The sequence below is a fragment of the Anser anser genome, assembly GCF_964211835.1.
Source record: "Anser anser genome assembly, chromosome: 10".
Lineage (NCBI taxonomy): Eukaryota > Metazoa > Chordata > Aves > Anseriformes > Anatidae > Anser > Anser anser.
In genome coordinates, this window is record NC_139730.1 from 13,188,933 (window position 1) to 13,213,769 (window position 24,837).

Below are 24,837 nucleotides of genomic sequence, written 5' to 3' on the forward strand. Positions count from 1 at the left end.
CGGTGGCTCGAGGTGCGCCCAATCCCTGCGCAGCACTCCCTGTTCTGCCCCGCCCACGAACCTGGGGGGGGGGGGTAGAAGTACTGAGGGTCGGACCTGAGTGAGGACTGAGGGCGGGAGGTCGGGCGCGGCGGGAACGCGGCGAGGGAGGGGCGGGGCCGGGAGCAGAGGGGCGGGGTCAAGCGGGCTCCGCTCCCGGTGCCGCCCCCAGCCCCGAGGCAGGTCGGGACTCGCCGTCCCCTCCCTCCCGCTGCCCTCCCCCGGTTCCTTCCGCCGAGCGCAGCGCGGGGCCGGAGCTGTTCCGGGTCGCGGAGGCGGAGCCGGAGGGAGGCGCCCGGCGGCGACATGGTGGGGCCGGGACCGGGCGGGCGGGCCGGGAGCCGCGTTCCCCCCGGGGGGGCCGCGGCGGGGCTCTCACCGCCCGTTTCCTCCGCAGCGGTTCCGGTTCTGCGGGGACCTGGACTGCCCCGACTGGGTGCTGGCCGAGATCAGCGTCCTGGCCAAAATCGTTGAGTGTCCGCGCCCCCCCCTCTCCGCCCCCCCGCCGGGCTCGGCTGCCGGGGGCGGGCGGCGCTGACCCGTCCTTGTCCCCCCCCAGTCCTCCGTGAAGCTGAAGCTGATCTGTGCCCAGGTGCTGCGGGAGCTGCTGGGAGAGGCCATCGACGTGAGTGCTCAGCTGCCCGGGGGGGGTGTGGTGATCCACTGCGACCCCACCGGGGACCACAGAAGCTCTCCAAGCCTCTGCCTTAGTTATAATTTTACAGTGTAGCACTGAGTTATAGCGCTAATGGAATTAAAGCATCGCTTTATCGTATAATTAGTGCGTGCTCTTGTCTCCCACAGTATGAGAAGATCCTGAAGCTGACGTCGGATGCCAAGTTGGGTGAGCCCTGCTCCTCTGCTGCCGCCAAGGGCCCTGCTCTCCCCACCTGGAGCCCTGCAGGAGGTGGCACCTCCCAGAGGGAGTCTGGCTGCCGTCGGCCTGAATCCTCTCCTCCCTGCAGAGTCTGGCGATGTGAAGGCCACGATCGCCGTCCTCGACTTCATCTTCTCCAGCGCAGCCAAGCACAACGTGGATGGCGAGTCCCTGTCCAGCGAGCTGCAGCAGCTGGGGCTGCCCAAAGGTGGGACACGGGGTGGGCGTCAGGGGCGGCCCCGCAGCTGAGCCGGCAGCACCGGGCGCTGCCTCCGCTGTGCGCAGTCCCGCAGCGAGCAGTGCAGGATGGGGCTGTCCTCGCCCTCTCGTCCTTTCTGTGCCACATCCCGTTCACGCTGTCTGCCCCCGGGGTCTCTTCCAGGTGTTTGGGCCATGTCCTGTTGCCGCACACCTGGCGTTTGGCTGCAGCAGGGCTGGAGCTGGCATCAGTGGGTGCTTTTTGTGTGTGTGTGTTGTCTTTTTTCTTGGGCAGAACACGCCACGGGGTTGTGCCGGTCCTACGAGGAGAAGCAGAGCTCCCTGCAGGAGAGCCTTAGGGCTTGCAGCCTGCGATGTGAGTGCAGCTTTTGGGGTCCCCAGTACATCTGCCCCACGATTTTAGGGGCAGGGGAGAGAGGCTGCTCAGGGTCTCTTCCTCTTGAGGACGCATTTGGGTTACTTTCTGGTGTTTGGGTTATTTTGGGGGAGGCCGCAGGGCGTGGGGGGGGAGGCTCTGACCCTGCCCTCCCATTGAAGTGAGCCAGCTGGACTCGGTCTCCTGGCGGGTGGACTACACGCTGAGCTCCAGCGAGCTGCGGGACGTGGGCGAGCCCCTCGTGCACCTGCTGCTCCGCGTGCGGGGCCGGGGCGGTGGCGGCGTGGCGGCCGTCCCCGTGGCTGTGTCCGCAGACAAGTTCCGGGTGCTGCTGGCAGGTAGGCCGGGGGGGTGCGGGAGGGGTGCTGCGGGCAGAGCCCCTGCTTCACGCTGCAGCCCCGCCGCCCGCTCCTTCTCCCCGCAGAGCTGAAGCAGGCCCAGGCGCTGATGAAGACCCTCCTGTGAGCCCGGGGAGGATTCCGCTGCCGCCCTCCCCCCCGCCGAGCCCCGGCCTCCCGCTGCAGGGCCGGGGGCAGCCCCCAATAAAGGCGCCGGAGCCGAGCCCGAGCTGTGCCCGCCCCTTGCGCCCGGGGAGGCCGCGGGGCCTGCGGGACCTCCGGGCCTTTCCAGGCCTCGCAGCCCCGTCGCCACGGCAACGCGAGGGCAAAGGGACTACGACTCCCGGCGTGCCGCGGGGCGGCGCGCAGCCAATGGGGGGGCGAGCGGTGCGCGTCGCTAGGCAACGGGGCGGGAGGGTGGGAAGCCCCGCCCTGCGCGACGTGCGGCCAACGGGGGCGTGTCGCTAGGCGACGGGGAGGGGAGCCCCGCCCTTCGGGGGGCGTGTCGCTAGGCAACGGAGGGAGCCCCGCCCTTCGGGGCGTGTCGCTAGGCGACGGGGAGGGGAGCCCCGCCCTTCGGGGCGTGTCGCTAGGCGACGGGGAGGGGAGCCCCGCCCTTCGGGGGGCGTGTCGCTAGGCGACGGGGAGGGGAGCCCCGCCCTTCGGGGGCGTGTCGCTAGGCAACGGAGGGAGCCCCGCCCTTCGGGGCGTGTCGCTAGGCGACGGGTCAGGGGAGAGGCCCGGTGGCGGCCCAGTCGCGGCCCTGTCGCCGGGTCGCGATGCCCGAGGGCCCGGAGCTGGCCCTGGCCGGGCGCTACATCAACGAGGCGTGCGGCGGGCTGGTGTTCTGCGGCGGGGCCGAGCGCTCGGCCGTGGGCCGCGGCCCGGAGGTGCCGTTCCGCAGCGAGGCCTACCGCCTGGGCGCCGCCGCCCGCGGCAAGGAGCTGCGGCTGCGCCTGGAGCCGCTGGGCCCCGGCCGCCCGCAGGCCCTCGTCTTCCGCTTCGGCATGTCCGGGGGGTTCCGGCTGCGCCCCGCCGCCGCGCCGCCCCGCCACGCGCACCTGCGCTTCCTCACCCGCGAGAGCCCCCCCCGCGCCCTCTGCTTCGTCGACGCCCGCCGCTTCGGCTCGTGGCGCCTGGGCGACGCCTGGCAGCCCGGCCGCGGGCCCTGCGTGCTGACCGAGTACCGGGCCTTCAGGTGGGGGCTCGGCCCGCGCGGCGGGCGGGGGAGGGGGGGTCAGCCTCTTCTCACAGGTAACCAGTGATAGGGCCAGAGGGAATGGCCTCAAGTTGTGCCAGGGAAGGTTCAGGTTGGAAATGAGGAGATGTTTCTTCTCAGATAAAGTAGTCAGGCATTGGGACGGGTTGCCCAGGGAGGGGGTGGAGTCCCCGTCCCTGGGGGTGCTCAAGGCAAGGTGGGACGTGGTGCTTGGGGATGTGGGTTAGTGGGTGACGCTGGCAGTAGGGGGGTGGTTGGACCAGGTGATCTTGGAGGGCTTTTCCGACCTTAATGGTTCTGGGGTCCTTCACTTTGCTGCTTTGCCCCTTACTCGAGGACAGTCTGGGCTGCTTTGTGGAGGCTGCGTGCAGGGCTTCTGCCCTTGGTGGCGGTAGCACGGCTGTGTCCAAGTGCACCAGCCTGATACTCGTGCTCTGTCACAGGGAGAACGTGCTGAAGAACCTGGACGATAAGGCTTTTGACAAGCCCATCTGTGAGGCCCTCTTGAACCAGAAGTACTTCAATGGGATCGGCAACTACCTCCGTGCTGAGATCCTGTACAGGTGAGGTGCATTTCATAATAAGGCTTTTCACTGAGCTGAAACCACACCGCATCCGGCCTCTTCCAAGGCCAAACTTGCGTGCCTTTGCCTACCGTGCTAAGCCGTGTCAGAAAGGAGAGGTCAGGCTTGCGTGTGACAGGTGGACTCTCCCAGGTTGAAGATCCCTCCCTTTGAAAAGGCTCGGACGGTGCTGGAAGCCCTGAAGCATCAGGAGCAGGCGAGGAGGAAAAAGGTGGGGGAATAGATGGGAACACACGGTGCTTTCCCAGCTCAGCGTCGCCCCACTCTGCCGGGCTCAGTCCTGGGAGCCTCTTGCCTCCTGTGCAGGGAGCCAGACTGGGCTGAGAAACATCACTGAGTGGGGTTTGGGCTCAGCAGTGAGGCCAAAAAGGGGACTCAGGTTGCTTGTAGACCCTGGCTCAGCTGGGTGTGAAACTCCAGTCCCGCTTTGTGCTCAGCTGGGCGCGAAGGTCTGCTTCAGCTCTGCTGTCATGGCCCAGGGTTCAGGCCAGTTTCAGTTCATGTTTGGCTCCCCGCTCTGATGGGGCAGAACCCCTGCAGCATTCACACAGCCCGTCTCCTCTGCCCGCACCGCTGTCAGGAGGTGTTTGCTTTTTGGGGACAGCGTGGACAGGTTTGGGGGTGTACTCACTGTAGTCATTGAACCCTGTCTGCTGCCTGACAACCCCTGAGCCCTTTCCCATCCTGACAGCTGGCGTTTTCCCTTCACAACTGTGATTCTCGCTGCATGGGAGCTCTCCCAGCCAGCCTGTTGTTGGCTCCTGCCACAACCCCCCGTGTCTGAGCACGCCTGCCCCTCCAGCGGCAAACGTGTGCAGCCGTTCCGTAACCTCACGTGGCCGTGCCACCGAGCTGTGACAGCTCCCTGGCCCTGTGCCTGCGTGCTGCGCTCGCACTCAGCTGCGCCCATGCCTTCAGGGAGTCTCTTGTGTATTTGGTTGAGAGAGGGTAAAGAGGAAGGGGCGAGGGAGACAAACACAAGCTTAAAACCTCGGGGGAAGGCTGCAGTAGAGCCCTTGCTGTGTGGCTACTCCGATGTCATGGCTTTAGGGGAGAGGGGGGTGGCTGCTTTAAGAAAGCCTGAAAAAAAAACACCACCATGACCTGAGGATGGTTTTCACAAACTGCTGGTGCTGTGTGCTGCCCCAATTTCCTGTCCTCGGGGGGAGTTTGGCAGCTCCTCCTCAGGGGGGCGAGGGGAGATGGGGATTTGGGGGGTGAAGAGACCCCCCCCCCAGGGAGGCTGAGGTAGCTGGCAGGTGACTTCCCTTCTCCACCCCTGCAGAATTCTTCCCTGACGCTGAGTAAGAAGCTGAAGCTGAAGCGGGATAACCCGGATCTCCTGGAGCTGTGCCACACAGTGCCCATGGAGGTCGTGGCGGCGGGTGAGGCTGCGAGGCTGGGAGCTGGGGGACGGGGACGGCTGGCAGGGCCTGGGCTGGGCTCCGGCAGGACAGAGCGCCCTCCCCAGCTCTGTTTCTCTGCCCCTTTTCCTCTCCCCCTTCCCAGAGAAAAACCTCCTTGACCCAGACCACGCGGACAACCACACCGCCTTCAAGAACTGGCTGCAGTGCTACGGGGTGCCTGGCATGAGCTCCCTGCGCGACCACAACGGCAGGACCATATGGTTCCAGGTGGGCCGGGGGTCCCTGCCTGGGGCTGGGTGCCCTTACCGCTCCCCCAGGGGGACACCAGCTCGGGTGCCGCTCCTTGCGACCCCAAGCATGGTGCTGTGGCACCGGGGTGCTCCCTCTCCAGCAGCCCGCTGTGCTGGCGGCGCCTGGGGAGCGATGGCATGCCGGTCACCGCCCTGTCCCCTTCCTTGCAGGGCGAGCCTGGCCCCATGGCTCCCAGAGGTGAGTGCCCGCTGCTCCCCGCGGGACCTGCTCCTGCTCTGGGAGGGCTGGAGCACGGGGAGGAGGAAGAGACCCACTCCCAGGCCCTGCTGGGGAGGCAACTGCTGCCGTTGTTGGGGCACTCGGGCCTGTGGCTCTGGGGGATGCAGCCTGCCCTGTCCCTGGCTTCCTCCCAGCACCTGCAGGGTGCTTTTCCAGGCCTGCAGCCACGTCCCGTCCTCACCTGAGGGGGGTGGGAGAGGACAGGGAGTCCCCCGAGTCCTTCCTACAGCCCCCATCGCCTGAGCGGTCACCGCCTCCCCCCCCCACCCCAGCCCCAACCCCGCGCTCTCACGCAGGTCAGACGTCCCGCAAGAAGCGCACTGGCCCGAAGGCAGACCCTGACGCGCCGACTGCTGAGGTGGGAGGCGTTGGGGTTGGCGTGGCTCCTGCTGGGACCAGAGCTTGTCCTGGTTCCTCAGGCTGCTCCCCCAGGCACCGCGGGGCTCGTCCCGGGAGTTCCTAGGCCTCCTGTTCCTCTACCACGCGCACGTTGCTGCTGCTAAGCCCTGGCTCTGTCCGCCCAGGTCACCACACGCGCCTCCAAACGGCGCTCCAGGCGTGCGGAGAACCCTACAACATTGGCCGTGAAGAAGGAGGAAGAGGAGGAGGAGGAAGCAGTGCCTGAGCCGCCAAGGAAGGGCCGTGCCCGCGCGAGGAGGGCAGCAGCTGCCGCTCCGGCCTCCTCTGAGCCCGAGGCTCCAGTCAAAGTGACAAGACGCCGGGCATCTGCACGCAAGGGCGCAGGTGAGGCGGCGCGTCTGTGAGTTTTGGACTAGCACAAGCGTGCGAGCAGCGCGTCACGGTGACCGAGGGCAGGAGAGGAGCCAGCAGGGCCCCATGGCACCAATCCTTGTCTTCCCCTTCTGGTTTCCCCCCCCACCTTCCAGGCGCAGCCCCCGCAGTGTGAGCGCCGCAAGCTGCCTTCCTCCCAGCTCCTCCTCCTCCGGCGTGGTGCTGGCTGGGCCCCGGGGACGCCTCCAGGCACGGCCCTCCCGGCCTCAGGGCTGGGGGCAGGCTGCGTGCCTCCCCTTACGGTTTTTAATCGTGTTCTCCAAAACCTCACTGGTCCGGCTTGGGGGGCGGGAGCAGTTCTTCAGGACCGCAGACTGGGGGCTTCGGGTGCAGCGTCGCCCTGACGCTTCCCTCTGCCTCACAGTGCCTTGCCTCCTCCTTTTCTGACTGCTCCCTGGATCCCTGACACAGCCGTTTTTAGCTGCTTAATAAAAGTATTTTGTGTAGAAGCCACCGTGCCTGCCTTTTTGTGCTGGTACCGGCCCCTCCCTGCAATGGGCTGGAGCAGGCTCTCTTCCCCCCTCTACCCCCAACCCCCACAATTAAGTAAGTGCTGCCTCCCCCGCCCCAGGAGTGAGATCCCACAGCAGGAGACACGACAAGAGAAGGGAAGGCATCTGGAAATAAGGTAAGAGGCTGTAACATAATTTTACATAATTCTCTTATTTGTGGAGAAGAAGAACTGTAGTGTTTGACACTTGCTCCCACCTTGCAGCTGGTGCTGCTTTGGTCTGGAAAGGACAAAGGCTGTGACACGGGGTCAGCACAGAAAGCTGCTGCTCCCCAGCCCCTGGATGGGCAGGGGGCAGCTTCACTCCTTCCTGAGGAAACGGAGTTGTTCTCAACTCTTTTCCTGAGCTGGGTGGGGGCGGCAAGGGGGGAAGACTGCTCTTCCCTGGAACCGCTCTTGGGACATCTCACTGGCCTGGGGGCAGTGAAAACGCCCGGTCCTTGTTCCTCCCCCGCCCAGGGAGAGGGCAGGGGGGGGCCAGGCTCCGTCCCAGGAGGAGAAGGAGCGCTCCCAGCAGCCTTGGGCTGTGAGGCGAGCTCCCAGCGTTGGTCCAGCTTGCTGTGGCACAAGAAGATGGGACTGAGGGCCTCACTGCCTCAGAACCAGGAGGATGGAGAGCACCTGGAAGGGCGTGAAGGAAAGCCTCACGCCCTGCTGCTCCAGCACCAGGGGCTCCTTGGCAAGCGGCTGCTCCAGGAGGTCACAGCTGGGGAAGAAGGCAGCTGGTGAAGCTAAAGCCAACGATCCGCCCGCGCCCAGCCCTCGAGCAGGACTTACAGCATTGCCTCCGTAACGGGGAGGGAGCTCTGCAGCCAGGTGACGGCCGTGCTGCCGTGCGCCTCGTACAGCCGCACCACCACCGCGTCGGGCCTGTCCTCAGCCTTCGGGGACACAGCGCAGAAAGGGACTCAGCCCAAGGGGACGGGAACCTCGGGGCACAGCCAGACACGGGCGGTCACGGCTGGGCTGCTCTGACACGCAGCTGAGGGGGATCCCGATGCAGGGAGAGGGCAGACCATGCTGAACAACCGCAGCTTAACCAGTTTGGGTAAAAAAGTGTCCCCTCCGCCTCCCCGCTCCGTCCCAGGGGCCTTGCCTGCTTGACAGTCTCCAGAACAACGGCAGGTGAGCTCACGGAAAAGGCGCTCCAGGCTGGGCACTGGGCACAGCTGGCTGGGACCGCGTGGAGGGGGAAATTCAGGTTGTACGCACACTGGATCACACCCGCATCCTGGAAGGAACCTGCAACACCAAAACCTCGGGTCAGCCTCTGCACGCGCAGACAGGACAGCCTGCGCTCACGCGGAGGCTCGCTGGGGCACCCCCTGCCACCACTCACCCCGGTGAGGCAGCACGGCGTAGGTGAAGTGGTGCTGCGTGATATCGGCGGTGGCGTCGGGGGACTTGGGTGCTCTCAGCCTGAGGGAAGAGGCAGGTGAGATGGGGTGAGATGGGCATGGCTGCAGCACCCTCTGTGAACCCAGTCCTGTTCCTCTGCCACGCAGCCCGCAGCACCACACCAAGGCAGCTGCCTCCCCTCTCTCTGCGCTACTCTGAGACCAGTCCCAGAGGTGGAAGCTGATTTCTGCTGATTTCTGGCAACAGACTCTGGACAAGGTGTCCCAGAAACTAAAACCAAGCTCTGAAGGGTTGGTTTCCCATGGTTTTCATGGTTTCCCATGAAACTTGCAGCTCAAACTGAAACACAGAGAGTTTCTCTGAGCTTTGCATGCATATGTAACATCACCATTCCTTCCCCCTCCTTTAAGCCTCCCTTCCTGGGGTGTGTTTTGGCCAGCAACAGAAAAATTACTTGCTGCAAACCTGATCTGATCTCTATGAAATTATCTGTGAGCACAAGGAATTACATTCTCTTAGTCAATTTGAATTAAGTCAGCCAAAAGGTTTTAGAAGACAGCCGCTTTGGCTAATCCCAAACTATTTCTTTGCTTACTATGATCATTCAGGACCAGGCACTGCCTTGACTTGAAACGGACACCTCAGAAGTCGAAGTGACCGCTGCAGCTCCGCCACCACCCCGGCCCCACTCACAGCGAGAGGCTGAGGACGTTCCCGCGTGCCGACGCCCCGTACTTGCTGTCATTCAGCACTGCCACCCCGAAGCCGTGCTCGGAGAGATCCATCCACTTGTGAGCCCACACCTGCAGGAGGCACCAAGGGACGTATCTGTCGCACTAAGCCACTGCCTGGGAGGAAGAGCAGCCCCCCGCGGGGGGCGCAGCCCGACCCTCGCACCAGATAAAACCTCTCCTCTCACCTCGAATCGGGCCCAGTCCCACGACGTGTTCCAGTGCGTTGGCCGCTGCACGTGCCCAAACTGGATCTCGTAGGTGGCGTTCGTGCTGCGGACCTGCACAGGGAACTCCACCTTCAGGAACTTGTGGGATTCCTTCCACTCGACCTAAATGCAATAGCAGAAGGGCATCGTCAGAGGGGTCTGGCAGGCACAGACCACACTCCTCCGTCCCCGACGCACGGCAGCCAGCTCCCACCCGGGCTGGCCCGGGACCAGGAACCGTACAACAACCCTGAAGCCTGAAAATGGGTGAAGTGGAATCTGAAAGTGGATAAAGCGATGCTCTCTACTCCATTCCATCCCTCGGGGGACCTAGGCAAGGGGAGGACAGGCAACAGGAGGTTCCAGAGGAGGGAATGAGGGGAAACATAATTCTGAAGCATGGTTCAGCTTCCCAGGGCTCTGCCTGCACACCACACGTCCCTAACGCAGCAGCTGCTGGCCGTACCTGGGTCAGGAAGCGGATGTACGGGCACGTGGCATCCAGGACAATCTCCTGGGTTAAGGTGCTGCTCTTCCCAACCCGCAGAGAGAAGCTTGCACTTCCCCGCAGGCCCCCTGCCAGGGTGATTTCCAGAGGCTTCAGCAGCGTTGTCACTGGCTTCCTAGAGAAAGGGGTAAAGGCAGAGCTGGTCCCCGCATGGAAGATCCAGGACCCCAAATCAGGCACTCGCTTCTCCAGAGTGAATGCCCAGGAACAGGAGAGCTGTTGAGGTTTTGGTACAGCTAAGACTGACGGGGAGGCAAGAAACTCAAAGCAAAGCCAGAATCCGAGTGCTGCATGCCCTGCTCCTCTACCTGGTTTCCAGGTGGTAATCCATCACGTCCCAGGCATCCCAGTACAGGGGAACGTCATCAAAGAGAGCAAACTGGTTGGCACAGCAGCCACCTGCAACTGCCTCCCTGGAACAGAGAAACAGCAACTTCAAATCTGGCAGTCGTGAAGGGTTTATAGAGAGAAAAAGGCACAAGGAAAGTTTTAGGAGCCTGGTTCCAGGCACCAGGTGAGAGACAGACCTCTCAGAGTGTGCCAGACGAAGAGAAGTCAGGCGGCCCATCGCATCCAGGCAGACCGCAATCACGCCGTTCTCCATGGTAACGGAGCCATCCTCCTGGGGGGAGAGGACAAACAGAGCCAGGACTCCATGGGGCGAGCTGCACACCAAGTCCCCAGGTCTAAGTCTAACGTGCCGGCTTTCTGCACGCTGGATTCCCTAGGTTTCTCCCCAGTCAGCCTCTGACGCAGGTACAGCACCCTGAGGGCCAGCGGAGCTGTGCTCACCTGCTTCACCACTGTCACAGGCTGCGGGGGTGGCAACGGCTCCCTCAGTATCGCGTACCCCATGCTGGGGGCTGTCACCAGAGCTGGAAAGGAAAGAGGCTCCGCTTCAACATCCTCAGACCCACGCCCTTTTAAGAGGTTCTGCTACAAAAGCTCCCCCTCAGTTAGACAAACCTAAAACCTCTGCTCCAGCTGGCCCAGTCCTGGAGATCACCTCGGTCCGTTCCCAGGGCAAAGTGTTCAGCACGAGGGTGCCCTCAGCATGCCCCGACTCGGGCTGCAGCAGGTCCCCACATAAGGACTGCACAGCCTCCTCCTGCAGCCGAGCACCAGCCCTGCGGATCTCTGAGGGGAAAAAAAGGAAAAAAAATTAAAAAAATAATTTAAATAAAGGCCTGAATTCGGCCCAGGCATGTAGTTTCTCCTATCTGGTGCTCCTGTGCAATGTACGCATACTTTGGCTACTTCCAAGCTACAATTACTAATTGTTCTTAATATTAATTACTATTATCTATTAAGCAATTAAAGTTATAATTATTAACTTTGTTATTACAAGGCTACAAGGAGCTATGCCAGTTCAGCTGGAAAATCGCTGAGCTGTAATAAAGGAAGCTGTTGTAACTGCCCGTGGGCAGGGAGGAGCCGATTTCAGCTCCCACCTTTGCTGGGGTCTCTCCTGGCATGCAAAAACTCGGGAACTCGGCACGTTTTGGTAATTCCCCAGCCGAATTAGCACAATTACTGACACATGACTGTCCTGCACAGCTTCAACCTACAGTGCCAGGCAGTGCAAGACTGAAACCTCTGCACCAGCCAACAGGCAGTGTGCTCCAAGAGGTTTAAGTGTCCTCCTAGCCCAAATCCTGCTCACCCGCGTAGTATTGCAGGGCATCCTCAACCACGAGCTGGATACAGCTGCCTGGCAGCACATCGTGGAACTGGTTGAGCAGCAGTAACCTAAGACAGAAAAGAGGAACAATGTGAAAAGGCTCTGTGGGGAGCAGCAGACTTGCTGGAGCTTACCAAGCCCTGCTTGCAAGACGGACAAACCTAATAACTGTTCCCTGTGCCCCCACTAGCAAGTAATTGGGAGAACAAGATTTTTTACATAGTACCCTTTAAATCCCTTTATGTTAGGACTTGTCAGCTGTCATCTTAGCAAACCACAGCCATGGGGAGTAAGAACTATTTTTTTTTAATCCCCTGGGGCTACCAGATATATTGTTGCACAAGCTCAGACCAGCCATAACTGGCCAAGGATAAGCCTAGGTTGGAAATGAAGTTTCCAGCCAGGAGAGCAGGAAGAGTTTGGAGCTCCCGGTGGCTTTGGAGCGAGGGTTTGAGGATTCCAGCGGGAGAAGCAAGGCGCTGTGACACTTTCCAGGTGGAGCCCCGATCAGTGTCTGAGGGAGCAGTGTGTGTGCAGCAGTCGGTGCTCGTGTGTGCCCCCACCTCCAGAGGCGCTGCAGCTGGCTGGCAGGGTACTGGAACGAGCTGTCCTGCGCCAGAGCCAAGGCGCTGAGAACTTCCACGTCGTGGAGTATTCGCTCGCACTCCCGATTCCCCTTCTTTATCTAGTGCCAACCAAGAAGAGAAGGAAGATCCTTAGGAAGCCTGGAGCTCCGAGTGGATCGCTAACACCAGCAGCAAAAAGCGCCGCTCCGTGCCAGAAGGCTGGTTACTTGGAGGTGTCCTGAGCTGCCAGCACCAGCGGGATTTTTTCCACAGGTCACCCTGGCTTTCAGCCCTATGACTCCCAGCACAGGGCCCAGCTTAACGCCAGGCAGGCTCCTCCCATCTGTTCCCTCCCTACTCCTCTTCACCCCACCTCTGCAATTATCAGGGCCCCGCTGAAGTGCAGCACAAGGCAGTTACTGACCAAGGGGGCCCTGGCTTCCTTCTCCCTCCTGGAAAAAATGGCTGCTTAAAGACTAACAGACAGATTTGTCCTGTGGAGTCCCGGCTACAACGTGGCTCCCACAGTCAGTACCTAAAGGGAACCCGGGAACTGCCTGCAGAGGGGCAAAGAGAACTGCGAACGGCCTCCGTCCCTGGGGGAAGCCTGCTGCCCCGTGCTGCGGTCACCTGGGCCTGGGTGGTGTACGTGCCGTTGTGCAGCTCGAGGAAGAGCTCGCCCACCCACGTGCACAGCTGCGACGACTCCTTCTCCAGGACAGAGAAAAGCCGGTTGGGAGTGGACATCTGAACCCTGGGGGACGGATGTACAAACAGCGACGGGTCAGGAGGGAAGTGCACGAGCAGCAAGTGGCGTATCGTCCCCAGAAAAGGTGACAGGCCCAGAAGTGAGGCTTCAGAAGCCCCAGCAGATCTCAAAGGGATGGCTCGTGGCTGGCTGAAGACAGAGATGGCACCACCACAGCACGGTGGAAGCAAAGGAAACCTTCAGCTCAGAAATCCCCCAGAAATGCAAACTGCAGGCGGGGCCAGCGGAGTGTGAGGGGTTCTGCTGAGGGGCAGCAGCTGGCTGATACCCTGCCTTGTTGCCGCATGAGTTTTCCCCAAATCAGGCTCGGCAGAACTTTGAGCCACGTTTTGTGGACACAGCTGCTTTGGTAGAAGCAGCGGGACCCTCTGGAGGCTGTGACAAGAGCTCTGTGCAGGCACAAGAAGAGGGGAAGGGGGCTCTCTTCTTACCTCGGCAGCCCGTCTGTATCACGCATCCTCTTCATCCTGTCCAGCATCTTCTGCGTGGGGCCCCCTCCTCCGTCTCCGAAGCCGAAGAGCACAGCACTGTGGTTCACGCGTCCTTTGTCCTTGTTGTTCTTCACTGTTTTCAGCATCTAGAAGGAATTTCGCACAGCTGCACTCCCCTGGTACCCAGCCCCAGCTCCCATGGCTCCACGCAAGAGAGCTGGGCCAGCCTTTGGGGTGCGAAGTCTGGCCTCGGCCCTCTTCCCCACTCCAATCCACAGGAATCGGGCACGGACACGTCTCAGAGGCAGGCAGCTGACTGCCAGGCACCCTAAAATCCTTTGTCCAGCAATCCCACTCCCTTCCCAGGCAGTGCCCTCCCCCACGAGCCTCACACCTGGTGCCCTGAGGCTGGCACTGCACTTCGCATGCAGGCTTGGCAACCCCGCTCACCTCCTCCACTCGCCCAAGCATCCCATAGGAGTCACCAGGGGGGAAGTGGGTCAGGACTCGGGAACCATCGATGCCTTCCCAGAAAAAGGTGTGATGCTGCAGCGGAAACAAAGAAAAGCACGGTGTCTCTGACGGCCTCCCTGTACCACAACGTGAAAACACAACCCGTCATCCCCCGGAGTTCCCAAAAAGAAATCTGTGTTCATGCCAGTGCCAGCAAGCCACTAACTAGCCCCTCGCGCAGCGTCTCAAGGCTCCCAAACCAATCTCCCCCACAAACATGTACACACAGAGCATGTTTCAACCCCGCCAACGCAGAACTCGTGCACTAGAAGCCCACGCAGACAGGTCACAGCTTCCTGTCCGGGGGTTTGTTAGGAGCAAAAGAACACCTGGAGGCAGCAGTTACTAGCAGCCAAGCTGGGATCACTGTGTCCCCCCCCTCCCCTAAGGCCCGGCAGGACACGGCTACCATCATAAACTGGTCACAGCTTCGAGCTTTTGGGAGAAAAGCCTGCATCAGCTGAGCTAATGACTGGCTGTGGAAGAAAGGGGTCAAGCCTGCGGACGGACTCCGGCACAGCTCACCGGGAAGGCGTTCACCAGGTTCCAGCTGAGCTTCTGCGTGAGGAACCGCCCGATCCCACAGCCACGCATCAGCTGGGGCAGCTGGGCCGAGTACCCAAACGTGTCCGGGAGCCAGAACTGGGAGCAGAGGGAAAGAAACACGTGAGTCACACACACCACAGCCTGAGCTCGGTCGGGGTGTCCTGGCGGTAAGGCCCCAAGCCCTTCTTGCACACGGGACACCGAGTCCTAACCCCGTGCTACGCAGCAGGACACGCTGGGGACTATTCACTCATCACAACTTTAGCTGCCAAAAGCAGACCTATGTGAGGCACCCAAAGGTGCTCTCGGGAAGGCAAACCGTAGAGAAACCGCCGAGCACAGCAAGAGGTGGAAGGAGACAGCGTGCGAGGAAGGCGTGCAGGAGAAGAGCGAGTACCTCCGAGCAGATCCGGCCAAACTGCTCCCGGAAGAACCGCTGGCCCTGGAGGAACTGCCGCACCATGGCCTCCCCGCTGGGCAGGTTCCCGTCCTGGGGGCAAAGCACACCACGTGTACCGAGCCAGGCTCGGGGCGAGGGCTCCTGGGTGCGCCCCCCTTCCCACCCGCTGCCGCCCTGCCTGGGGAGGATCCGGACCCGGCTCGGCGCTGCAAAAGGGAGACAACCCGAGGCAGTGCAACGCGGGGGCTGGGCAGCAGCCCTGAGGGCTTCCGGGTGCAGCAAGGCTCTGCTACATCCCCTCTGCCCGCGCAGCGAGGAGCCGTGCCCTCTGAGCAGCTCAGAGAGCAGTTACACGGAGCTTCGACATCTTGAGGATGGCGAAGGGAAGAACAGAGCTCGGCCAGCACATACCAAGGCTCCTTTCTCAGGTAACGAGGCGATTCAGGAGAGGGACGGCGTTTTTACAAGGCCAGACACCACGCACGGTGGCTCACGACCGATCAGACAGGGGCAGCAAAGGCCCTGCTGCGCCCCGTCCCAGCGCCCGGCCCCAGCGGGATGGCACGGGAAGGGGGCAGCGAGCCAGGCTCCCCACGCTTCTCACCATTTCCACCCAGGTGCCGCCGACAGGAACGAACCGCCCCTTCGCCACGTAGTCCTGAATCTGGGCGTAGAGCCCCGGGTACCAGCTGCGCACCCACTCGAACTGCTGCGCCTGCCAGAGCACAGAGGACAGTCTTGGCTCCCACCACGCCTCCGCACGGGATGCTGCCGGTCACCTCGCCTCTCCTCTGGAGTCACACCGCAGAAGCAGCACGCCGCAAGCAGAAGAAAAGCTCCTCAGAGAGCTTGGCAACGACCCCCAACGCTGCCCAGAGCAAACCCCCTTCCTGACCCAAACGTTTCGGAGGGAGAGGACTCACCTGGGAGCACACGAAGGTGAGCTCGGGGTTGCTCTCCATCAGGCGGATAACCGTCACCCAGCTCCGAGCACATTTGCGGATGGTCTCCTCGTATGGCCACAGCCAGGCTGCGGGGACAGAGACACGGCCCCAGCGCGGTCATCGCTTGGCACAAATACCCACCTACCGGGGGGAAGCAGGCTCCTCTGGGAACAGGGCTGCGCTGCCCTTCAAGGATCAGGCGCGGAAAATGCTGAGACCGAAGCCCCCTCCAGGGACTGAAAACTGAAGGCTGAAGTCCGACAGGGAGAAGAGCGTGGTCTGTACTCCATCCCTCAGCAGCAGGGGGCACAGCAAGCCAGCCGCGTGCCCAATCTGACCGGCTGCGTGGCAGCACAGAGCCCCTTCCCTTCCCTTCCCTTCCCTTCCCTTCCCTTCCCCTCCCTCAGGGTTTGCTGCCTGGAGCTCGGGGGCAGCCAGCAGAGGGCACGCCGTGCTGCTCTCACCGGAGTCGATGTGGCAGTGCCCCATGGCGTGGATGCTGTGCTGGCTCTCGCCGTTCCTCTGGCTGAAGATGGCGGCCGCCAGGTCGCGGGCAGCGGGGAAGGTGGCGGGGTCGGTAACGTCGCACACGTTCACCATCTGGTTGGCAGCGTACAGCGCCTGGAAGCTCCGCTGGTTTTCCTCCCCGAGGAGCTGGGGTTGGGAGGAGGACAGCTTGACCCTGAGCTCAGGACAGCTTTCTGCACCCACGCTCGCCCCGGGGAGAACCTCCCGCCTCCTTCCAGCACCTGACGCTGCCAGCGGTGCCAGGCAAACACCACGGCCCTGCTTCACAGACACAGCCCGATGTCTGTGCACGTGTCCTTCTAAACCCAGGTAACACGTCCACCGATTACAGAGTGCTCTGGTCAAACAGATCCTGTTTTGGAGCAGGAGATGGATGAAACAACCACCTATGGCTTCTCCCCATTTGGTTTTCTCCTGCTCTAGACAATGTCAATTATGCTAAAGCGGCAGGAGCAAATACTTGTTCCTTCCTCCAGAGCCTCCTGGTGGGAGGACAAGCCTTGGAACAGCAGCAGGGGATAAAATGAAGGAGTTGTAGGAGGTGGGAAGGATGACAGAACGGGTGCACAGACCCGGGCCATGTCCAGCAGTATTTCCAGATCCACCAGCAGCTCATAGACATCCCTGTTGAAGACGACGAGCTCAGCCTTGCTCACAGTGAACCTCCTGTTGGGGTCCGGGGGGGCGATCATGGTGCCCTTGCCAGCCCCGAAGAGGCCGTTGCAGGCCAGCTCCACGTACAGCGTCACGCTGCGGAGACGGGGACAAAGCCATCAGGGCGCAGGCCACGAGCACGCGGCTGGGGAAGCCCGTTCCCACCCCACAGCAGGACCAGCCCGACCCCAACTCCTGGCAGACCCACTGGACGCCCCGACGCAGGTCTGGAGGTCTCGTGGCTTCAAGGAAGTCCGAGATCCCCCAGCAGAAGGGGGTTCAGCCATGCTGGCCGCTCACCTGTGGGGTTCCGACTCCTTCAGGCAGCTTGTCAGGATGTAGCTGGTCTTCTCACCTTCCTTAGTCAAGCCCTGCAGGGAAAGGCAGCACGCTTAACCCCCAAGTCCACGACGGCGGGCCTGACAGAGCAGCGGGACGGCCGGGGTCTGGTCCCGTGTTCTGCAGGGCCCTGCTTCCCACCAGAACAACCGGCACGGGAACTGCAGGGCCAAAGCTGACCTGTGCTAGTCCTGACAAGAGTCTGACCTGTTATTCTTGTTGGCACTGGGGATGTACATCGCAGGCCCGGAGCTTGCCTACCTGTCTTGCAAGACATCTGATAATGCCTAAACAAGGGATTTCCACCTGGGACTACTTTGCAGACCAGAATTTTAACTCCTGTTGAAGAGACAACCCCTGGGAAACACTCAAGCACACCAGCAGCAGGCTTGACTTTTGGGACTGAACTTCAGAAATAGCTCCCAGACCCTTTGTGGCCCACCACAAAGCACAGCAGGTAAACCATGAGCGTCATCCTCTCTCCCACACCCCGTACTAGCTCCTACACAAACACTGCCCCTCCCTGCACGGCAGCTTCTCACCTATTTGCTGTTTACCTATTTTACACAGCTTACCTCTTGAGGCTGAACAACCCTACAACTACACATCCTCTTTATGTTTTCCCTCACGATCACACTGTCCAGGCCTCCAACTGTTCTTGTCCACGTGTTATTTCCCTGCCACAACACCTGCAGGCATTACTCCATAACAAACAGGAGGGGGTTTCTGCTATCCCGTTAGAGAGGGGTGAGGGAAGTAACTGCTCTGCACGCCCCTGATCTGCACCTCCTTACCTGTACAGGCTGGCCATCTCGCCACACCATGCCTTCCCCATCGCTCTCCCAAACAAAGTGCACTTCCCGCCCTGCCCACGCCGGGGGGATGCTCAGCTCCACCTTAAACCAGCAGGTCTCCCACCTGGAAGAGAGCACGCAGCGACCTCACCGCGCAGCTGGGACCTTCCCCCAGGGAAGCCGCTCGTCTTCAGGGCCTCCTTGGAAGAAGCACAGTGGGACACCGCACCAGTGTGGCGTGTCAGTGTCACGATGCTGCCCGGCCCCACGTTTAGCCACCTTCGGTTTAAGCAGCACACAGCACCTGCATGGTCCTGTGCCATTCCGCTGCACTTCCCCTTCCCAGCCTGACCAGGTCTAACCAAGCAAAGCTTCCACCTCGTGGTGCTCGCCGCCAGGCACCGCTAAGGGCTGGGCACCTAGCAGCCTGCTGAGCGCCGCGCCGCGCGGGGTGAAGCTCCCTTCCCGGCCGGCAGACGCAACCGCGGCGCTTCCCGGCGCTGCCGCCCGCCCTCCCGCGCGGCACTCCGGCAGGCAGCGACACCGCAGGGTGCCGGGCCTCGCGCAGCGCCTGAGCCGGGGCAGCCCGTCGATACGCGCGGACCTGCGGCCTTCCCACCGCCGCTCCTAGTCCCTGGGCAGGCCGTGGCCCGCCGTTACAAACAGCGGCACCGCCGCCCGTCACCCCGCCAGCCGCTGCCGAGGCTCCCGGGCAGCCCCGAAGCAGGCAGCGGGCAGGGCACGGCCCCCCGGTACTCACGCGGGCCCGAAGGAGTCCCCGACGGCGGCCGGCCCGAACCGCCGCCCCACGGCCTCGCCGTAGGGGACGCGCAGCGGGCTCTGGAAGCAGGAGAGCGCGGCGGGCGGGCGGCTGGCGCCGTACAGCCTGCGGGGGACACGGACGGGGCGCGGCTGCAGGGACGGCCCGGCGGGGACCGGGCGAGCGCCCCGCGCCCCGCGCCGCCCCCGGCCCCCCTCAGCCCGGGGCCGCCCCAGCTCCCCTCAGGCGCCCGAGGGGGAACGCGAGGGGAAGGGGGGGGGGGGGGGGCGCAGAGCAGGCCGCGGCCTCTCCCCTCGGCCCCCCGCGGGGCCCAGCGCGGCGGCGGCGCCCCGGGGAGCCCCGGCCGGCGCCCACCTGCCCCGCAGGTTGCAGTCGGTGAAGTACGCGGCGGACACGAACTTCTCCACGCGCTCCAGCGCCGTCCGCCGGTGCTTCAACATGGCGCCCGCCGCCATGCCGGGGGCCGCGCCGCCACTGCGCATGCGCCCGCCGCGCAGCCCCCCTCCTCCCCCCCCCCCCCCCCGCCGGTGTAATTAAGCAATTAACCGGCTGTAATTAACCGGGAGGGGGCGGCGAGGCCCCGAGCCTCGCCTCCAGGCCCCCGGGGGTCCCCGCTGAAGGAAGAAGGGGCCGTAGGCATGGCTGAGCCCTGATGTTTTAACGGGCAGGCCGCGCCACGGCCACGCTCACAGGAGTTGTACAGGAATCACACAAACGCAAACAGTAAAGCTAAATAAAAAGTAACGCTAAATAAAAATAAAACCTTTTTTTTTTCAGTTATGGTACAGGCTGGGGGCCTTCCCACCAGTGCTGAAACCGTGCAGGAGCAGGCTGCTGGGGCACCCCCGGCGCTGCGCCCATTTTACAGCTGGGGAAGGAAAAGGCCTCAGCACCCCCGTGCTCGCCTCCAGACCCCCTGGAGCACACACGGGGGGGGGGATAAGTGTGTAGGATGCAAAACCAAGTGCTTTAGAAGGGAACAAGGCAGGTAATTTATTGCTAGCAAACGCTGCGTGGTCCCCCTGGGCTCTTCCCCACTGGGCTCTTCCCTTCTGGGCTCTTCCCTCTCTTTTTCCCCCTTTTTCGCTCTCTGCAGGAGGCTCCCGCTCGCCCCCACAGCCAGATCTGCCTTCTGCACAGTGCCTGCACCTGAGTTCAACCCCTCGGGACCCTGCACAGACCCCTCTGCTCTGCCGCCATGATGGGTCCCCCCCAGGCCTGCCCCCCTCTCGGCACGCAGCCGCTGCCCCAGCTCTGCCCGCCAGCTCCAAAACCCCTGACAGGTTAATGCAGCAGCAAAACCCCGCTCCAAAACACCAGGGACAAATTTGGTGTGCTCAGAGCCTGGTTCGTGCAAGGAAAACTGCCTCCTGTGAGGTGGACAGATAGTGCAGTTGGCTGGTGTGGCTTACAAAGCCCATGCCAACTTCATTTTAAAAGCAGAGTCTTTCCCCGTGTTTAAGTATCTGCTAAACTTCTATACTTAAAAAAATATATATATCCCACACGTGGCTTTCACTAGTGAAATGCACCGACACCCATTCCACCCCTCTGCCTTCTCTTGCACGCGCACACAAACGCACACACAGAGCAGCTCTGTCAAATACTGGTTTGGTACTTAAGATGTTTTCTTCAATACTGAGAGGGAAAAATACATGAGCACAATCAACCCCAGCTAAGTAGCTCAGCAACACTTCCCAAAATCAAAGGTCCTTGGAGCTGGAAGACAAAGTGGATAAAAATTATCCACCAGGAGAAAAAAAATAAATAAAAAAACTAAAAGTTATATAATGAATATTTATATATCTCAACAGACTGCTCATACCTTGGCTGTATTAACCGCAAAACACGCACGCTGCTTCTGCTTCTTCCTCTCGGATTGTGGAGCCGATCGCAAAACGGGTGGACGTGCCCCCTCTTCCCCACCCCAACAAGCGCACGCTGCACGGTGCCTTTCAGACCAGGGACAGGGCTGTGGGTGAGCGAGCGTCTTCCTCCAGTAAGAACAAAGACATTGTTTTTATTTACAAAAAAAGGAGAAAAAAGTTTCCACACAAAAGCACTACAATGATAACTCCCTTTGGTAAAAAGTGTAATAAATGTCTTCGTAGGTCTGTCTGTCGGTACTAATTCTCAAGCCACCTGGTACTATGGTACACAAGAAGCTAGTACAGTTATGCTAGCACATCAAGCATACTTCCTTTAATAAAAAAAAAAAAAGAAAAAAAAACAAAAATTGACAATTTGTACATTTATTTACAAAAAAGGAGGGGAACATGTTAAAATTGTGTTGTTCTCTGTTGTGTGTGTGTACGTACATGTGTGTGAAAAGCTGGTGCATGGCACTAGGAGAGACTAGTAAACAAGCAGGTACAAAAAACAGTTCCACTGGCACTAGAAAGGACAGACCGATCTGCACTGGTTGAGTCCAGCATGGGAGGGAGGAGAGCCAAGTGAGAGGGACCGAGGGGCTGCTCCGTGAGGCCGGAGTGCCCGGGACCCCACGCGGGAGCCCAGCCTGCTTGCCGCAGCGTGGCAGAGGAGAATCCAGTCCGCGACAGGCACCTCTGGGCTTCGGGACACATCCAGGCAAGGAAATCTGAAGACCACCGAGGCATCGGGGTGGTGGAGAGCCTCCTCCAGTTCTCTTCCCTCGCCGCTCAGGCCGCCGGGGAGTTAAGCCCCAACACTGCTGGTGCGTACGAGCTCGTTGTGTCTCTCTGGGACCGCTCAGCTCAGAGGAGGGTCCGTCCCTCCGGGGCGCATGCTGAAGTCAAGGGGCCGGCGGCCAGGGGTCCCAGCAGGCGCTGGTGGAGAGCCACGTTCCTACAGAGAAATCCCGCTGGTGACAGCTTGTACCAGCCACGCACTAGTCAAGTGGCCATGTTACGGAGATACACAGTGAGGGGAGAAAGGCATCTTCCTCGTTTCCTTGATGCGCACGCACACACACACATCTCCCGGGAGCTTCCCTGGCCCAGGGCGTTTACGGTGTCTTGAATATCGTGCCGTATTTGACACGGTACTTGTTAATGCTCACAAAGTGCAGGGTCTCTGTGTCACAGGAGGTGGTGCAGGGCACCAAGCCCTCCAACCCTTCGCCCATGAGCCACTTGCTCGTCTCGGCTGCCATCTCGCGGGTGACGTGCTCCTTGGTCCATTTGTCCACCCAGGCCTGGAACCGCTGGTGCAGCCGCTTGCTCACTCGTTCGTGGGACTGCAGAAACAGAAGAGGTGTTACGAGGAGGTGGCTCCGGCCCTCGAGCTGCAGCGCGACGCAGCTCTCGGCAGAGGAACCAGGCTGCGCGTCAACACAACCGCGGGGCGCAGCGCCCGAGGCAGTGGGGAACGCAGGCGCTGACCCTTGCCAATGGCAGGGGAAAAGGAAGATGCTGCCCCCATCGCCCCCCCAGCAGCGAGCACACAAGCAGAGGCTGGGATAAGCAGAGCCCTGCACGCACGGGGCCAGCTCAACAGGCATCGTACGTGCTGGCAACACGATTGCTACGGAAAATGAAGAACAGTTGAGAAGCGCTGGCTTAACAAAAGCAGCACGATAGGAAGAAGTGCACGTGTTGTTGAGTCAGAGCATCTGTTTAGGGAATGTCAAATCCAGGACAGATGGTTTAAAACCATGGCTTAAAAACCGTGACTACAATCGTTATTTAAACCAGTAAATATAATTCAACCCTCAAGATTAAAACTAATGTATTTTATTATTTTCCTTCTCCTCCCAAAGGACTGCCCCTCTCTGAGCGTTAACCATTACCAACAAGTTTGCAGCTAACACGTAGCTTCTACGGCTCCTGCAGCAGTCTTCTGGGAGGCTTTGCTTCATGTCATATTCTTAAAAGTTCATTAATCTGACTCACGTTGGGATTCTCTGTGATGGCACATCGCATCTTGTTTGAGAGAACTTTTCAAACTTTGGGCAAATTGAATTGGATAGATAAAAATCCTCAATAGTGGTATTTCAAAGACTCACTACTGAAACAGAACTCTCATCTGATGTGGATCCAAGTTTACCAAAATTACAACTAATTAAATAAAACCATTACTTGTATTACATCAGCAAGAAGTGGGTGAGAGTAGCTGTTTTTTAAGTCTAAAGAAATGACAAACTGAGCTGTGGAGGGATGATTTACCGGGCAGGAAGCAGTGCACACCTCTTCCACTCCCTCATCTCCTAGTGAATTTTCTCAGTGGTCAGTAGTTCGCTCAGAAAAACAAATTAGTAAACTGAAAACAAACCTCCGCGGCTACAGAAGAGACTACTGCTGACAGAGCCTCTCAGGTACCTCTGCTTCTGGCTGCTTAAGCCAGCAACTTTTGCCGGGATCTGGCATTTTTCACTTTCTTTGACATTCTAAGCAATGGGATTCTGCTTAACATTTTGTTTTCCATAGTCTTTAAACTCCAAGACTAAATAGCCATACTGGAACTGGAGCTTGCTGCTAAAGCTCCCCATTTTTCTCCTTTGGGCAGGAATATTCCCACGGGACGAGAAAAGTGTCAGGGAATTCTGAGCACCAAATCACTTTTCTCCACCCAAATCCTTCCTTGGGACCAGGACTTCGAAGTCCTGGAAGGGCACCCCTGGGGATTTCCTGCAGCCGAGACCTCCCTGCGCCCATCCTCGCCACAAAAGCAGCGTCGTGGAGCTGCTGCCGCGTGTTTGCGGGGCTCTGCCGTGCGGTGCGACCTGAGGACTCCCGCTCCCAGTGACTGTGGGGACAGGAAACGCCGAGGGATGGTGCCCAGGGGGATACACTGGGGCAGAAAGCGTTTGATGCTCTGCACCCTGATCGATTCCTCTCTGGGGAAGCCCTGGAAGAGCATGCGCTCTCGGAAGTCACCACGATAGCACGCAGAGGACGGGTCTTCCCTAAAGCAGGGGGACCGCTGCCCAGGGGAAACACCTCCTGGAAGAAATTTGAGAGCTAACAGTCGAAACCACTGCCCTACCGTAACAAAACTCTCTGGAGAAAAGGGAGGAGAGGTGGGAGGATGGTGAGAGCAAAAGGCAGAAGAAAAGATTACATCTTAGGAACGTTCAGAAGATCTTCAGTGTCTCGGGAGGACGTAATAGCACACCGTCCTCCCGGCAGCACAAGGATCGCTGAATGTTTCCGACTGGGACCCCAAGGACATTTCACCTGACTCTCCCCACCTGACTTTGGGAGCAAGGGGTACCGGGAAACACCAGCTGCCCGCCACAGTTCTTCCGCTCCCTCCTACCTGCTGAGCTCGCAGCAGAGCGGTCCTCCTGTACATGTAATCCTCCGATTTGATCACGTACACCATCTTATAGGAGTTCAGTTTGAATTTACACTCCAGCTTGTCCAAGCTCTCCACGTTCTCCATGGACTTCTTACTGTTTCCCTCCTTCCCTTCCTTCTCCTGCTGCTCCCGACCACGCTGACACTTACGGATCCGCCTCAGATTCCTGCAAACCAGAGAACCCCTCTTGGAATTAGTGCTCACCCTCCAGTGCTGCTAAGGCCGGAGGGAGCTGGTGGATCTGTGCTGGCCCCTCAGGAACCTCAGCTCGGATTAAGTTCCTTCAGGCTCAGACCCCTACGACAGGTCACTGGGTTCCTCTCTTGCTGAAACCACGGCTACGGCGCACTCAGCTCCCTGCTCACAAAAAGCCCTGACGTGGCACCCGCTGGTTTTAGCTGGAGGGTTCCCGTGAGCCGAGGCAGAACTGCCAACAAGCAGGCTGGCGAGTCCCCAGCCCTCTCTGCCACCCCTGGCCCGTGCTATCTCTCAGTCACTGGAGAGCAGGAGCCTGGGGTGGACCCACAGGCTTTTAGGATGAGCAGCAGCACGGTGCCTCTGCGCCGCGCTGCCAGGGTCACGGCTGCCGTAGGGGCATTAAAACAGAGGCGAGACCAAACGGCCGGCACCGCGAGAGCACAATGCTCTGCTTCTCATGGCCAGCCACGCAGCAGGCAGGGCTCCCGGCCACTCACCTCGGCAGGAAGACGGGTTTCTGGGCCAGGTGCTCCCGGAGCTCGGGGGAGGTAGAATCGGAGTTGACGTACCGCTCCACGTAGTCCGACCAGCGCTGGAAGCGAGCACACAACAACGTCAGCCATGGCTTGCCCACCAGACAACGCGGGGTGGGTTAAGGAGGGTAAGCTGGAAGCTACACGGACAAACATCTTGGAAGGTTCCTTGTATGTCAATCCCCCAAAGGCAGGAACAACACTTCTTTCTATGGTTTTA

General features: G+C 60.5%; 4 protein-coding genes across 10 annotated transcripts in view; 2 read left to right on the forward strand and 2 right to left on the reverse strand.

Annotated features, from left to right (window-relative positions):
* The first annotated feature begins 186 nt into the window (after nucleotides 1–186).
* Nucleotides 187–2,072, forward strand: COMMD4 (COMM domain containing 4). The gene is made up of 8 exons (XM_083850645.1): nucleotides 187–348; nucleotides 437–508; nucleotides 599–664; nucleotides 844–883; nucleotides 1,005–1,124; nucleotides 1,410–1,490; nucleotides 1,673–1,849; nucleotides 1,936–2,072. Exons 1-8 carry the CDS (start codon nucleotides 346–348, stop codon nucleotides 1,974–1,976), a joined length of 600 nt encoding a protein of 199 aa, XP_083706771.1. The 5' UTR covers nucleotides 187–345; the 3' UTR covers nucleotides 1,977–2,072.
* A 230-nt stretch (nucleotides 2,073–2,302) lies between these two features.
* Nucleotides 2,303–6,791, forward strand: NEIL1 (nei like DNA glycosylase 1). Of its 5 annotated transcripts, XM_083850642.1 has the most exons (10): nucleotides 2,319–2,442; nucleotides 2,569–3,047; nucleotides 3,512–3,631; nucleotides 3,785–3,863; nucleotides 4,938–5,037; nucleotides 5,162–5,286; nucleotides 5,481–5,508; nucleotides 5,823–5,908; nucleotides 6,075–6,294; nucleotides 6,438–6,791. In XM_083850642.1, exons 2-10 carry the CDS (start codon nucleotides 2,629–2,631, stop codon nucleotides 6,455–6,457), a joined length of 1,197 nt encoding a protein of 398 aa, XP_083706768.1. In that variant the 5' UTR covers nucleotides 2,319–2,442; nucleotides 2,569–2,628; the 3' UTR covers nucleotides 6,458–6,791. The 5 variants fall into 5 exon arrangements, 4 of the variants coding, with proteins under 4 accessions (XP_083706767.1, XP_083706770.1, XP_083706769.1 ...); XM_083850641.1 differs by having other exon boundaries at nucleotides 2,306–3,047; XM_083850643.1 differs by having other exon boundaries at nucleotides 2,312–3,047; nucleotides 5,847–5,908.
* A 195-nt stretch (nucleotides 6,792–6,986) lies between these two features.
* Nucleotides 6,987–19,102, reverse strand: MAN2C1 (mannosidase alpha class 2C member 1). 2 transcript variants are annotated; one of them, XM_083850630.1, is made up of 26 exons: nucleotides 18,961–19,102; nucleotides 18,586–18,711; nucleotides 17,826–17,949; nucleotides 16,993–17,063; nucleotides 16,611–16,788; nucleotides 15,975–16,164; nucleotides 15,490–15,596; nucleotides 15,171–15,281; nucleotides 14,564–14,656; nucleotides 14,146–14,262; nucleotides 13,558–13,653; nucleotides 13,108–13,253; nucleotides 12,538–12,661; nucleotides 11,905–12,026; nucleotides 11,324–11,409; nucleotides 10,627–10,797; nucleotides 10,453–10,535; nucleotides 10,188–10,282; nucleotides 9,969–10,073; nucleotides 9,619–9,775; nucleotides 9,132–9,275; nucleotides 8,906–9,015; nucleotides 8,193–8,272; nucleotides 7,950–8,095; nucleotides 7,631–7,734; nucleotides 6,987–7,559 (listed from the first exon to the last, which is right to left on the reverse strand). In XM_083850630.1, exons 1-26 carry the CDS (start codon nucleotides 19,086–19,088, stop codon nucleotides 7,442–7,444), a joined length of 3,132 nt encoding a protein of 1,043 aa, XP_083706756.1. In that variant the 5' UTR covers nucleotides 19,089–19,102; the 3' UTR covers nucleotides 6,987–7,441. The 2 variants fall into 2 exon arrangements, with proteins under 2 accessions (XP_083706756.1, XP_083706757.1); XM_083850631.1 differs by lacking the exon at nucleotides 18,586–18,711.
* A 1,740-nt stretch (nucleotides 19,103–20,842) lies between these two features.
* Nucleotides 20,843–24,837, reverse strand: part of SIN3A (SIN3 transcription regulator family member A) — a 30,036-nt gene continuing 26,041 nt past the window's right edge. For both annotated transcript variants that reach the window (XM_083850646.1, XM_083850647.1), the window contains exons 19-21: nucleotides 24,582–24,676; nucleotides 23,845–24,052; nucleotides 20,843–21,823 (exon numbers count right to left, since the gene is read on the reverse strand). In XM_083850646.1, the coding sequence (XP_083706772.1) occupies nucleotides 21,593–21,823; nucleotides 23,845–24,052; nucleotides 24,582–24,676 (534 nt within the window). In that variant the 3' untranslated portion in view covers nucleotides 20,843–21,592. The remainder of the gene's footprint in view (nucleotides 21,824–23,844; nucleotides 24,053–24,581; nucleotides 24,677–24,837) is intronic.